Genomic DNA, 16,104 nt, shown 5'->3' on the forward strand with positions numbered 1-16,104 from the left:
ATTTGCTGAGAGGCATGTTGAGTCCATGGAATATTTTATATTTTGCCACAAGTTGCGGGAATATTACAAACTTTTTTTTTTTTCACAAAGTTGTCACTAAATGATATATTGCTCACGCATGCCATGGGCATATGTGAAATGACACCCCAAAATAAATTCTGCTGCTTCTCCTGAGTACGGGGATACCACATATGTGGGACTTTTTGGGAGCCTAGCCGCGTACGGGGCCCCGAAAACCAAGCACCGCCTTCAGGCTTTCTAAGGGCGTTACAGTTTTGAAGGCCATAAAATGCCAAGATGGCACAAACCCCCCCCAAATGACCCCATTTTGGAAAGTAGACACCCCTAAATTTAGGGGTACACTAGTGAGACTAGGTAATAAATGGCGGGTGCCCTGAAACTATAAAAAAATAACTAACCAACCAGCGTCACCTGTAACAGTTATATGGTGATCACTGTTGATAGGGGGCAATCAGGGGGCTTTATGCGGTAGTATATGGGGGTCCCTGGCGCTATAAAAAGCTGCGGCAAACCTAAATACCTACCTGCCTAACTAGCGTCACCTGTGACACTAATACAGCGATCAGAAAAATGATCGCTTATTAGGCTGGGTTCACACTGGAGCGATGCGGGAACGCCACGAATCCGCGGCGGGTTCCCGCATCGCATGCCTCCCGGCGGCAGTTCACACTGCCCTATGCGAACTGCTGGGAGTGTCAGTGAAATGTTAATGACACCCCCAGATCAGTTCGCATATCGCAGTGCGATCTGCAAACTTGGATCGCATGGTGTGAACACCCATGCGATCCGATTCTGCTGCGGACCAAAAAAAGGGTCCCGTGCGAATTTGCGGCGGGTGCGGCGCGAATTCAGCCATACTATCTGTATGGCTGAACTCGAATCGCACAGAGATCGGATGTGATTTGCACTGCAGTGCGGTGCGAATCACATTCGTTCTCATAAACCGCTGCAATGTGAACCCAGCCTTAGTGACACTGGCGACGGGGGGTGATCACGGGGTTAAACCTTTATTGGGGGGGTTAGGGGGGTACATTAGAACTAAAGGGGGCTAACCCTAACTGCCCTAACAGTTATTACAGTCACAAATGACACCAATGCAAAAAATAAAAAATAATGACATTGGTGTCACTGTGACTGGGGGGCAGGGGTAATTGGGGGGGTGATCGGGGGGGTGTGAGTGTGCCTGGCATGTTCTACTGTGTAGTGTCGTGTTGGTGCAACTCACCGATCCTCTCTCCTCGGTGTCGGAACGAAAAATACCGACACGGAGGAGAGATTACATCACTTCCTCTCCTGTGTTTACATTACAGGAGAGGAAGTGATGTCACGGAGCATTTTCATTCTTCGGGAGCGATCACGAGGGGGTGGCCATGAATGAATGGCCGCCCCCTCATCCCGGATCGCTCCCGAACGAATACCGACCGCCGCAGGCACCGGGGGGGGGGCCCGATTGGGCCCCCCACCCACGGGAAGGCAGGGACGTACAGGTACGCCCATATGCCTGCCCGTGCCATTCTGTCGACGTACATCGTCGTGCGGCGGTCGGCAAGTGGTTAAAGCAACGCAGTGCCGCATTGCAAAAAATGGCCTGGTCAGGAAGTGGGTTAATCCTTCTGGGTTTGAAGTGGTTAAATCTGCTTTTTCCTTTTATATTATGTATGGACTGTGGTAGACTTTCCTGGTTAGTATGACATGGAGATTCCTTTTTAAAGAGGCAGGGCTTTATTTATCAGAGCCTTCCAAGCTGTAATGCCTTGTACACACGATCGGACATTCCGACAAAATCCATCGGATTTTTTCAGATGGATTTTGTGCCAAACTTATCTTGCATAAACACAGTCGGACAACGTTTTTGGAAAATCTGATTGTTCGGAACAAGGTGACGCTCATTACGTATGACTGGACAACGTAGAGGCTAGTAGCCAATAGCTTTGGTCTCGTAATTTAATCTGAGCATGCGTGGCACTTTGTCTGTCGGAATTCTCTACAAACGATTGGAAAAAGTCGGATTGGATTTTGTTGTTGGAAAATTTTAGATCCATCTCTCAAACTTTTTCCATTGGGATTTCCGACGGAAATAGTCTGATAGAGCTCACACACGATCGGATTTTAGATCCAGCTCTCAAACTTTTTCCATCGGGATTTCCGACGGAAAAAATCCGATAGAGCCCACACACGATCGGATTTTCCGACAACATAATTCCATCGGACCTTTTCCGTCGGACATTCCGACCGTGTGTACAGGGCATAATGGTCGGAGCAATCATTTTTTTCCAAGAAAAAATAATGCCTTTCCTGGCTTAATAGAACAAGGTTAGGAGAGTTTGGATTACCTTTTGTAAGGGCCCAGCAATCCCAACAAACAAATATCCACTGTGAGGTGTATGCTTATTGTAGTGACTGATTTTACACATTGTACTACATTCAGCTAAAATTGTTGGATGGTTGTACTATCCCAAAATCATATGAATGAAATCGGTTAAACACATCGCCAGCAACCAGATGATTGAAGAAGATTTTAGCCAATCTAGCAGGTGTAAATTCTATGCAAAAAATGTATATTGGATAAGGTGATCTCATGTGGACACCAGTCTAGTGAATGAGGAGTGCCAAATACCAGAGAGAGTTTGTTAATACAAGACCTTACGGGTTTGGTTGTTCTTTGATCAACGACCCGGCAGCCTGCTTCCTGCAAGGATGTCCTTCCTCAAAATGGAAATACCGTAAATGCCTGACTATCCACCTCCTAAATGCGGCACATTGCCTCTAATTGGAAATCACCTCGAACTCTGTTAGCCAATGGATACATGCGGGTAACAAGATTCAGTTCATGGAGAATTGCACCTTGTTGTTGTACCGACGGGGAGAATGGCTCCACGGGACCTGGTTTTATTGGCTCTGATAACAATTTTCCGTGTCCTCCGAGGACCTCTCATTGGAATTCAGATTCAGAATACTTTATTGATCCCAAAGGGAAATGATTGAAGTCTTCCCACAGGCAGCAGGATAGAGAGCCTCTATTTTATTTACCCCCTACTCCCTGTTCATCTCTCCCTTCCTCTCTTTCTTTAGTCCCCTTCCCTTCCCCTCTTTTTTTTTTGTTTTTATTTTTGTTTGCTGTCTCCCTTTTACCTTGTTCTTACATCTTTTTACTTTAACCACTTCAATACAGGGCACTTAAACACCTTCCTGCCCAGACCAATTTTGAGCTTTCAGCGCTGTCGCACTTTGAATGACAATTGCGCGGTCATGCAACACTGTACCCAAATGAAATTTTTATCATTTTTTCCCCACAAATAGAGCTTTCTTTTGGTGGTATTTGATCACCTCTACGGTTTTTATTTTTTGCGCTACAAATAAAAAAATACCGAAAATTTTGAAAAAAAAAATGTTTTTTTTTGTTTCAGTTTCAAAACTTTGTAAATAAGTACGTTTTCTCCTTCACTGAAGGGCACTGATGGGGCTACACTGATGGGCACCAATGTGGCACCAATGAAGTGGCACTGATAGGTGGCACTGATGGGCGACACGGATGGGCGACACGGATGGGCGACACGGACGGACACTGATAGGTGGCACAAATTGGCACTGATAGCTGGCACAGATGGGCGGCACGGATGGGCATGGATAGGCGGCACAGGTGGGCATGGATAGGCGGCACAGGTGGGCATGGATAGGTGGCACAGGTGGGTATAGATAGGCGGCACAGGTGGGCATGGATAGGCGGCACAGGTGGGCACTCATAGGCGGCACAGGTGGGCACTCAGGCGGCACAGGTGGGCACTCAGGCGGCACAGGTGGGCACTCATAGGCGGCACAGGTGGGCACTCATAGGCGGCATCGGTGTTATAGTAATGGATGCCAATCAGTGTCAAACAATAATGCATGCCAATCAGTGATGCCCATTGTGGCCACTGATTGGCATCCATTATGGGCACTGATTGGCACCCATTGTGCTGACTGGCACCCTGGTGGTCTAGGGAGGATTATGGGTTTTTATTACCTTTTCCCTGGTGGTCTAGTGGTGTCCCTGGTGGTCCAGTGTGGGCATCCTCGGGGGGGCTGTGCTGATAATCGATCAGCACAGACCCCCCCTGTCAGAGGAGCAGCCGATCGGCTCTCCTCTACTCGCGTCTGACAGACGCGAGTGAGGGAAAGCCGATCACCGGCTCTTCCCATTTACACTGTGATCAGCCGTGATTGGACACGGCTGATCACATGGTAAAGAGTCTCCGTCGGAGACTCTTTACCGAGATCGTAGTTGCCGGGTGTCAGACTGACACCCCGCAACAACGATCGCCGCGATGCGCGCCCCCGGGGGCGCGCAGCGGCTCATAATCCTAATCACGTCATATGACGTCCGGTTAGGATTATGAAACCACTTTGCCGCCGTCAATTTGTAATAGGGCGGGCGGCAAGTGGTTAAAATATGAAACACCCTTTGTTGCGGGTCCTTCTAATTGTTCACTCCGTGGGCGACTTTGTTGCTTGGGTTATCACTCAAAGCTATACTAATTTTTTGTATACTACATAATGATTTTGATATTTTATGCTAATTTACAGACCTCTGATGATTAACCAATTCCCGACCAGCGCACGCCGATGTACGTCGGCAGAATGGCACGGACAGGCAAATGGGTGTACAGGTACGTCCCTTTAAATTTGCCGCTATGCCATCGTGTGCGTGCCGCCGGCAGCGCGCTCACGCACCAGTCGGGATCTCCATGAGTCCAATCGCCGTGGGGATACCTGCGATCGTCTCACGGGGAGGAAGAACGGGGAGATGCTAAAGTAATCAAGCATCTCCCTGTTCTGCCTAGCAACAGTGACACTGATCTCTGCTCCCTGTGATTGGAGCAGAGATCAGTGATTTGTAAAACACAGCCACGCCCCCCACAGTTAACAACACACCCCTAGGACACACTTAACCCCTACACTGCCACCTAATGGTTAACCCCTTCACTGCCAGTGTCATTTACACAGGAATCAGTGCATTTGTATAGCACTGATTGCTGTATAAATGACAATGGTCCCAAAAATGTGTCAAAAATGTCCGATGTGTCCGCTATAATTTCGCAGTCACAATAAAAAATTTACTAGTGAAAACAAAATTATCAATAAAAATGCCATAAAACTATCCCCTATTTTGTAAACACTATAACTTTTGCGCAAACCAATCAATAATCGCTTATTTTTTACCAAAAATATGTAGAAGAATACATATCGGCCTAAACCGATAAAATGTTTTTTTTTCAAAATTGTCGCTCTTTTTTTTGTTTATAGTGCAAAAAAATAAAAACCGCAGAGGTGATCAAATACCACCAAAAGAAAGCTCTATTTGTGGGAAAAAAAAGGACGTCAATTTTGTTTGGGAGCCATGTCGCACGACCACGCAGTTGTCAGTTAAATCGACGCAGTGCCAAATCGCAAAAGTGGTCTGGTCTTTGGCCAGCAAAGTGATCCAGGGCTTATGTGGTTAAAGAGGAAGTAAACCCTGATGGGTTTACTTCCTCTTTCATTCCCTGCAAAGGTAAAGCATAATGGACTACTATGTATCGCATAGTAGTCCATTATGTGTCACTTACCTGACACAGGAGCCAGCAAAGTCACCGCTGTCCCCTGTAGTTCTGAGCGTCCATGTTCTTGGTGGGTCTCGCTGCTCCGGCGCTGTGATTCGCCGGAGCAGTGATGACGTCACTCCCACGCATGCACACGGGAGCCGACACTCGCGGCATATCACCGCGATCAGCGGCTTACCCAGTGCGTCTGCGCACCGCTGTCTACGGCGCATGCGCCGTAGACAGCGGTGGCTGTCTTCAGGTAAATAGATATTTCTTGGACCTACAGGTAAGCCTTAATCTAGGCTTACCTGTAGGTCAAAGTGGTTTGTAAGGGTTTACAACCACTTTAACAAACCTCATTATTGTGAACATTTTTATATAGTGCTCTACATTTTGCACGGTTTGCTGTTGTTTGTCACCTACCAAAAAACACAATAAAAAAAAAGAAAAAAGTGCGCCAAATTTATGTGGTTCCCCTATTTAAAAGGTTTCCTCACCCAAGATGGCTGCCAAAGTCTCTCGAGAGGTTGGAGTCCAATCAGACTAGTTTCCTCTCTAAAAGCATGTAATCTCTCAGGGACGAATAATTCCCTTATTAGCCCTTGTACACATCCATCCATCGGAATGTCCGATCGGACCGTGTTGTCGGATAATCCGACCGTGTGTGGCCTTCATCTGACTTTTTCCGTCGAAATGCCCGACCAACAAAGTTTGAGAGCTGGATATAAAAATTTTCCAACAACATGATCCGATAGGACTTTGTCCGATCGTTTGTAGAGAATTCCGATCGGACAAAGTGCCACGCATGCTTAGATCAAATTCCTAGACCAAAGCTATTGGCTACTAGCCTGAACATAGTCCTGTCATAACTGAATAACGTCATCACGTTACGAACGATCGAATTTTCTGACAACTTTGTCCAACCGTGTGTATGCAACACCAGTTTCGGACAAAATCCGTCGGAAAAAATCAGACGGATTTTGTTGTCGGAATGTCCGACCGTGTGTACAAGGGCTTAGACTTCCCTTCCCATACAATAATGGCACTAGGCTACCTATGGATGGGAAGGCTATGCACCTGCCTACACCCATGCAATACTTTATTATTTTCTGAAGGGGAGAGAAAAATCCAAGGATTAGGCCATCCTTGTTCTAAACCCTTGTACACACGGTCGGAGATTCCGACGGAATGTGTCCTATCGGACCGTTTTGTCGGATATTCCGACTGTGTGTGGTCTGCATCGGACTGTTTCCGTCGGAATATCAGACGGACCAAGTTTTCCAACTTGCCGATAAAATTTTCCAACAAAATGCTCCTATCGGACATACTCCGATCATGTGTAGCCTACTCCGACGGACAAAGTGCCACGCATGCTCAGATCAAATTCCTAGACCAAAGCTATTGGCTACTAGCCTGAACGTAGTCCCGTTGTAACGAAATAACGTCATCACGTTATGTACAATCGAATTTTCCGACAATTTAGTCCGACTGTGTGTATGCAACATCACTTCCGGACCTCTTCCGGAATTAATCTGTCGGAATTACTGCGACGGATTTAGTTGTCGGAATCTCCGACCGTGTGTACAAGGGCTTATAGTTTCCAACAATTTAAAAATGCATGTGTGACAACAAATGCCACCAATGGACGGAGGAGCTCATAATTGCCCCATTGAGAGGTTTGAACCCATGACTGTAAGCAATGACTGAATCAGGCAGCTCTTGAACACATTTAACACTTGCAGTCTCCAAGCTGCCAAATCCTTTTCACATATAGAAAAAAAAATCAATGTGTACTAAATATACATCAGTATTTTCTGATGCCATCAATCAGATTTTAACTCGCTCTGGAAAATGCATATTTAAACTTTCATCTCCATACTGGTTATTTCGGAGCGATGCAGAAAGTAATAATTTCCGACATTTTGATAAATAAGAGCCTCAGTGATGTGTTACACAATCAAACTGCCTTCACAGCTATTGTTCTCTATTTTTCCGGTTGAGCTTTTCTTTTTGCTTTAATCCTGGACAAGCCAGGCAGACAATGCATTTCAAAATTCCAGCTGATGTCTAAAATTGTCAGACTTTTCTGCAATCAATTGGAACACTTCTCCCAGTTGGCTTTGCTGCTGAACCGTTTGCTTCTCGTATTCTAAATCAGAATGTCCAGAACTGAGTGCTGAAAATACCTTTTTTATTGTTTAGGAAAAAAAAAAAAAAACCCTTGGGGCACCCAACAGTGAATAAAGCACAATTACTATTTGAAGGCTATGCCCAACAATAAAATGTAATATAGTCCTTAGATGTGGTAGCTGTATTAACCACTTAAGAACTGAGCCTTTTTTTGACACTTGAGGGTAGATTTACTAAAACTAGAAACTGCAAAAATCTGGCACAGCTGTGCATGGTAACCAATCAGCTTCTAACTTCAAATTGTTCAATTAAGCTTTGATAATAAAACCTGGATGCTGATTGGTTTTTATGTAGAGCTGCATTTTTATGGGAAAAAACTTTTTTAACTTAAAAGAAAAAAACACATCGGTAAAGTTAACCCAATTTATATTTTAATTTGTGAAAAATAATGTTACACCAAGTAAATTTAATACCCAACATGTCATGCTTCAAAATTGCGCCTGCTCGTGTAATGGTGACAAATTGTGAACCTTAAAAATCAACATAGACGACTAATCAGCTTCTAACTTCAAATTTGTTCAATTAAGCTTTGATAATAAAACCTGGATGCTGATTGGTTTTTATGTAGAGCTGCATCAGATTTTTCATTCTTCAGTTTTAGTAAATCAACCCTTTGTTTACAAGTTAAAAACTAATTTGTGACGGAACCTATCCCCCTTAATCCGCTTGAGTGTTTCCGTCAGTATACCGCTTCCTAAGTCCTGGAACACGACGCCAATGGATAGGAACCCCCAAGAGCTAGACAACACCAGTCTTGGAGTACATCAGGAATCGCCTTTTATTTGAGATCTCCCACAAATATATATACCGCAAGATGACTAAAACCTAACCTAATTAGCATGAGCTAATTATCTAGTCATTGACCCAGACTAGTTCACTGAGAGATAAGACTTTGATGCTGATTGGTTTTTATGTAGAACTGCACCAGATTTTGCATTCTTCAGTTTTAGTAAATCAACCCTTTGTTTACAAGTTAAAAACACATTTTTTGCTAGAAAATTACTTAGAACCCCTAAACAGTATATATATTTTTTCAGACACCCTAGAGAATAAAATGGCGGTCGTTGGAATACTTTATGTCACATGGTATTTGCGCTGCAGTCTTACAAGTGCAATTTTATGGGAAAAAACTTTTTTGACTTAAAAGAAATAAACACATCGGTAAAATTAGCCCAATCTATATTTTATTATGTGAAAGATAATGTTACACCAAGTAAATTTAATACCCAACATGTCATGCTTCAAAATTGCGCCCACTCGTGCAATGGTGACAAATTGTGAACCTTAAAAATCAACATAGACGACGTTTAAAAATTTCTACAGGTTACCAGTTTAGAGTTACAGAGGAGGTCTAGGGCTAGAATTATCGCTCTGATCGGCTACTTATCTGGCCGCTGGTGGCCAGGTAAACAAAGGGGTGAAACCAGAAGTGACCTAGTTTCCAGGGTTACACAGAGAGGGGGAACGATGGTAGTTCCTCTCTCTCTCTGTAAAGGGCAGCCATCGCCACCAGCCGCATCGCTCTCGGTCCCCGTGATTGAACCGGAGAGCCCGGTAAAGGCTGCGGCGGGAGGGGAGTGGGATCCACCACCCGCAGAAGTGATCGAGTGGCTAACTAACCACTCCAATCACTTCTGCCTTGTTCAGAATCGCCAGCTGAAAAGATCGATACCGGGATGATGCCTATAGGTGCAGGCATCATCCCGGTATAACCACTGAAACTGGAGGACGTTCATGTACGCCCTGCTGGAGGGAAGTGGTCAATTTGCAGGGATTCTTCTCACTTCCTGTTTGGCTATGGGGCAGAAAGAGAAGGGAAACCTTTGCAATGGGACACACATGGCAGGAAAAAAAATCTGACAGGGGTTATAACCCTCCCTTGCACTATCCAAAATGGGGGGGGGGGGGAGGTTTGCCTATAGATCTTCAATTTTTACTGTTCAGGCTTAAAATATATTCAGGAACTACAGAAAATACTTGTTGCTCTTGCCAGAAATGGGGTATTCTTGTTACTTCCTATGACATGAACTAAAAGTACAATGTTATCTTCTGTAAGCTATGAATCAACCCTTCCAACCCTCCATGTAACTGGGATGGGAAGACTTGTTTGACAAGTCTATGGGACACAACCATAGCTCTCTCCATAGATAGAGTGTAGTGAATGTTGTCACTTTTGGAGAGGAAGTGTTTTTATTCACAGGATTATCAGGTGAAAATAAAGGTAAAAAAGCTTTAGCTAAAGGAAACAAATGCAACCAACCTCATCTAAGCACTAGTAAGTTGTGTGAGAGGCCTTCCCAGTCTTGTAATATAGAGAGGATTTGGTGTCACTAATGCCGCGTACACACGACCAGACTTTTTCGGGGGACTAGGTCCGACGGTCTTTCCGACGGACTTTCGGCGGAGTTCCGACGGACTTTCCGAATGAACGGACTTGGCCACACACAATCACACCAAAGTCCGACGGATTCAACCGTGATGACGTACGACCGGACTAGAATAGGGAAGTTCATAGCCAGTAGCCAATAGCTGCCCTAGCGTCGGTTTTTGTCCGTCGGACTAGCATACACACGAACGGATTTCTCAGTCCGGCGGAGTTCGGGTGGAAAAAATTTAAGACATGTTCTATTTTCTATTTCTAAAGGCAAGCAAAGGTCCGATAAAGCCCACATACGATCGAATTGTGACCTTTGTTGTCAAAAAGTCCGGTCGTGTGTACGCGGCATTAGAGTTCTCACCAATGCAAGTTGGGATGTGTGACCCATTAGGAAAAAACTGGCCTTGCAGTTTTCCCCAGGATGGGTAAATCCTGATATTCTTTCTGGAGACTGGAAGCTTTGTGGGATGGGATTGGGTGGGATGAAGCTTCCAGCCCTAGGTCCACATTTTGATGACCAGTACCTTCTCATTGTGCAGGTATGCACAGGCCTTGTTATATAGTATGCTCGTAGAGTTCAGGGCTCCATCCAGAAAACAGGAGGCCCCTGTCTAGAAGCCAGGCGTGGGCCAGTTCAGCAGGGAGCTGCAAGTGATAGAGTCTAGGTTTTGTGAGATGGTCTGGAGGACCAGACAGAGCCCTGAAGCGTGAGACCAGAGTAGTGGCACTACAAATATAAGCCAGGAGGCTGACTGAAGCATTTATGTTGTTGTGTAGCACTGGAAGAGGAATGCTGGAAACCCCAAGGAGGAGTAACCCTGTTTGTTTCAGTCATGAACTGTGGGTCAGAGGAAGCCCATGTCTGCAAGGTTTAGCGAATGAACTGTGTCGTCATTCCTTGATGCTAATCTTCATAGCTGCAATATATAACATTTTTGTTTTGTGGGTTTAAATGCATTTTATTGCTGCATTTTCCTTCTCTGTCCATGTTCTGATGAATCTAATTTTTCTCCATCCAGGACGCATGAAGAAAGACAAAAATGAAAGGTTACAGCGTGCCTGATAAACTTTGTCCGAACAGAGGTGATGAAGAGTCTGAATGCACCTGCAACCCACTACATCCCATGTACTGCATTGTAGCTACCGACAAAGCAATTCCGGTCCATGTATCCATGTGTCCTATGCCTGCATGTTCAGGCACCAGTGTGGACATGGCAGAGACTTACTGGATTCGGCATTGACACCATCCTAAAGCAAGCTGGATCTGGAGATCAGCTTCCGTCTTAGGAATGCCAGCGACACAAGGTGCCGGAGGGAGTCTGAAAAAGGGCTTTGGTAAAAGAACACTGTGCAGCCTGCTGGTGGCATTATCAATCACTGCTTTGGTGGTTGCATCTTACGTATTGTCTGGAGGAACATCAGAACTGTTTCAGGCCTTCTCTTCACCTCTCTCCTTGACTTACAACCAATCCAGCACAGAGAGACCTAAAACCATTGTCCAGTCTGTCCAGCCCTGTTCAGTAAATGTAACGTTCATTACTCCCCGCTTGGATGCCTCTATTGCAAAGGAAAGAGAGATTCGGCTAACAGGACGTAAGATCCCCGATGTGGCAGAGCTGGAGCAATATGAACCACATGTATGAATATCCTAAAACAACATTATATTGCTTTGTGGCTTCTTTTTGTCGACGCTTTAATTGTTTTTATAACTTATATATATTTTTGATTGCTTTGGATAGAGTGGGGTTAGGGTTAGAACCTATGTTGGAGTTTTATGGTTGTCTTCATCCGCATTGGAGAGAGATCCTCTTATTTCTGATAAATGGTTAGTAGCCATCTCTTCAATGGGGGGGTGGAAACAAAAGCAAAAACACAGTGTTTTTTTTTTTCTACTTTTTTTTTAAGAGTTAAGGGTCAGAAAGTCTGTTAGTTTCTATTTATTTATTTATTTTTTCGTTCCATGTGTTTCTGACCCTGACCTCTGCCACCCATATTTCTTGTTCTAGTGTCACGGGGCAAGCTGGCTATACAGTGCTAGTGCTTTTTTTTTTGTTCAGCCGGTGGCCTGAACAAAAAAAAAAAAAAAGAAAAAAGATTCCTCCATCCACACAAATGAGGTGGATGGAAAAATTCCTTCCCTGCCGGGACAGTGTATTCTGACAGCTACACCCACTAATCAAGAAAATGTTTGCAACATGTCCAAACAATCAACATCTGTTACACAGGGACTGCTACACACTGAACTGGCCGAATTTTGCTCAGTGTATGTATGGCCAAGCTTGAAGGGAATGGTTGCCAGTTGGTCACCTAAAAAGTATTAAACTGACCTTGCCAGCATAAGGTCCCTTGTATACAAAACCATATCTGTAGTAGAAGAGTTAATATACTTTGCTGCAGCCTGTTTGTTGAAACTCTGCCTCTTAACTTCTACCCAGATATTATTATTATTATTTATTATTATTATACAGGATTTATATAGCGCCAACAATTTACGCAGCGCTTTACATTATATAAAAAGGAGACAATACAGTTACAATACAATAAAATACAAGAAGATTAAGAGGGCCCTGCTCAGAAGAGCTTACAATCTAATAGGGTGGGGCAGGTGGTACAAAAGGTTATAACTGTGGGGAATGAGCTGATGGAAGTGGTAGAAGATTAGTTAGAGACGTGTTAGCCCTTGTACACACGGTTGGACATTCCGACAACAAAATCTGTCGGATTTTGTCCGACGGATTTTGTCCGAAACTGGTGTTGCATACACATGGTCGGACAAAGTTGTCGGAAAATCCGATTGTTCGGAACGTGATGCCGTTATTTCGTTACGACGGGACTACGTTTAGGCTAGTAGCCAATAGCTTTGGTCTAGGAATTTGATCTGAGCATGCGTGGTGCTTTGTCCGATCGGAATTCTCTACTAACGATCGGACAAAGTCCGAACGGATCATGTTGTCAGAAAATGTTTATATCCAGCTCTCAAACTTTGTTGGTCGGACATTCTGATGGAAAAAGTCAGATGAAGCCCACACACGGTCGGATTATCCGACAACGCGGTCGGACATTTTCAGTCGGAATGTCCGACCGTGTGTACAAGGGCATAGGCTTCCCTGAAGAGATGAGTTTTCAGGGATCGCCTGAAGGTAGCAAGAGTAGGGGGATAGCCGGACCAGTGGAGGTAGCGAGTTCCAGAGGATGGGAGAGGCTCTGGAGAAATCGTGGAGATGAGGATGGGAGGAGGAGACGAGAGAGCTTGAGAGTAGGAGGTCTTGAGGAGAGTGGAGAGGACGATATGGGTGATATTTGGAGACGAGATTGGTGGAGATACTGCATGTATTCCACACTGCTGGGTATGTGAAATACCTGTTCCCCTGCTGCACGCAATAGTTCCTGCCACCAGCTTTTAAGTCACTACAGGGCATATTAGCTGGCGGGAGAAACCACAGCATGTTGCGGGGGGGGTGGGGGGGTTTGCAGTGCAGTAGCAATGAAGCAGGGACAGTTTAAAGACTTCACATGGGATATAACCCTTACCCACTTTTTCCAGAATGAAAACACAAACGTGCAGTTTTTCCACAATGCATTCCAAATCTTCAGTTTGTCTTTTATTTTGCTTTCTAGATATATGAATTACAAATATATATTTTTATCAGTGGTTTCTACATTTTTAAATTTAAAAACATATTTTTTCCTGTTTCAGGCGATTATTTATTGAATCGGTTTCTGCCGGTTTTTTTTTCTTCCAGCTGTATTCTGTCATCCCGCAGAAGTTCCTAGGCCTCAGTCGCAGCCCTTGCTGGTACCAGAAGTATGAGGGGAATCACAGCACTGATCCCTATGGGAAAAATGGCTATTCCTTATATGCCAAGCGTTTACACGCCATTTTTGAGGAGTTGCGGCAGGGGTTCCAGGAGCGACTTCAGCTGATTGAGGGGCAGTATTACCGCTTGCGTTGTTTACCCCTCTTTTACATCATTGGGCAGCCCAAATGTGGCACTACAGACCTCTATGACCGCTTACGTCTGCACCCTAATGTCCAATTCTCTGTCATCAAGGAGCCTCACTGGTGGACAAGGAAACGTTTCGGTAAAATAATTTTTTTAGCAATTCCAGCATACAGTATATTGATTACTCTAAAAGTGATTCTTGCATGTTAAAGTGAAACTCCCTAAAAAAAAGCTTAAACTGTAGACTTAACCGGTTCAGCCCCAGAAGATTTGGCTGCTGAATGACCAGGCCATTTTTTTGCAATTTAGCACTGTGTCACTTTAACTGACAATTGCGCGGTCATGCAACGTTTTACCCAAACAAAATTGACGGCCTTTTTTCCCCACAAATAGAGCTTTCTTTTGGTGGTATTTGATCATCTCTGCGGTTTTTATTTTTTGCGCTATAAACAAAAAAAGGATCAATTTAAAAAAAAAAAAAACACAATATTTTGTACTTTTTGCTATAATAAATATCCCCATTTTTCTTTTTAAAAAGCACATTTTTTCCTCAGTTTAGGCCGATTATGTATTCTTCTACATATTTTTGGTAATAAAAATCGCAATAAACGTATATTGATTGGTTTGCGCAAAATTTATAGCGTCTACAAAATAGGGGATAGATTTATAGCATTTTTATTATTATTTTGTTTACTAGTAATGGCGGTGATCTGCGATTTTTATCGGGACTGCGACATTATGGCGGACACTTCGGACAATTTTGACACATTTTTGGGACCATTGGTATTTATACAGTGATCAGTGCTATAAAAATGCCCTGATTGCTTTAAAAATGTCACCGGCAGTGAAGGGGTTAACACTAGGCAGCGATAGAGGGGTTAACTGTGTTCCCTGCTACTTGTTCTAACTGAAGGGGGGGTGGGACTTGCTAGGGGAAGAGAGAGATCGGTGGTTATTCTCTGCATGAACACACGATCTCTCTCTTCTCCCCTCAGAGAACCGTGATCTCTGTGTTTACAAAATTGATGGCAAGATGAATGCACTATGTTATCAAAAAGTAGTGGAGGAACATTTGCATTCATCAGCGAGGAAGCTGCGCATGGGATGTACTTGGGCATTCCAACATGACAATGATCCAAAACACAGGGCCAAGTCGACCTGTCATTGGCTACAGCAGAATAAAGTGAAGGTTCTGGAGTGGCCATCTCAGTCTCCTGACCTCAATATCATGGAGCCACTCTGGGGAGATCCCCAACATGCAGTTCATGCAAGACAGCCCAAGAAGTTACAGGAAATGGAGGCTTTTTGCCAAGAGGAATGGACAGCTTTACCATCTGAGACGATGGAGCCTCACCTACAAATACCACAAGAGACTTCAGGTTGTCAATGATGTTAAAGGGGGCAATACATGGTTTTAAGAACTGGGGTATGTAAACTTTTGATCAGGGTCATTTGGGAAGTTTCTGCTGTCATTATGATTTAAAAAGAGTAAACACAGTTGATTGATAATAAATGGCTTCAGCCAAACACTAACCATGAGTGAAAGCAAAGTTTTTGGGTTATCATTCATATTCTCTGAAAAATGGCCAAGAAATCATAAAATCTGCCAGGGTATGTAAACTTATGAGCACAACTGTATATCTTGTGTTTCTTTTTGTGTTTTATAATATAATTACAAGCCCAACTGATCCAGCATTGTCTTGTTCTCTTGCATCGCTGTCCTCCTACAAGTCCCATGCCACCATCTTTCTTGTTTACATCATGAGGACTTGGCTAGCTCGTGCAACCACCCCTCTCAATGATGCGGTACCAGATCTTGCACATTTGATGGTGTGTCTGCTTACATGTTTTTCTATGAATGGGGCATAGTAAGGCCTCCTGGGACACTGAAGCCACGTAACCCAGGAGGCATTATTATTCTCTATTCATAGAACAATAGGTAAAAATACATGGTGCCAGATTTCTGTGTGCGCATGCATAAGATCTTGCACTGCCGTTCTTTATGGAATTT

General features: G+C 44.1%; 1 protein-coding gene across 1 annotated transcript in view; it reads left to right on the forward strand.

Annotated features, from left to right (window-relative positions):
- Window positions 1–16,104, forward strand: part of CHST15 (carbohydrate sulfotransferase 15) — a 124,915-nt gene that overhangs the window by 64,487 nt on the left and 44,324 nt on the right. The window contains exons 2-3 of the mRNA XM_077455572.1: window positions 11,169–11,786; window positions 13,893–14,232. Of these exons, the coding sequence (XP_077311698.1) occupies window positions 11,439–11,786; window positions 13,893–14,232 (688 nt within the window). The 5' untranslated portion in view covers window positions 11,169–11,438. The remainder of the gene's footprint in view (window positions 1–11,168; window positions 11,787–13,892; window positions 14,233–16,104) is intronic.

This window comes from Lithobates pipiens, unplaced genomic scaffold, assembly GCF_037356315.1.
Source record: "Lithobates pipiens isolate NorthernLeopardFrog02 unplaced genomic scaffold, aLitPip1_a1.2 Scaffold_25, whole genome shotgun sequence".
Lineage (NCBI taxonomy): Eukaryota > Metazoa > Chordata > Amphibia > Anura > Ranidae > Lithobates > Lithobates pipiens.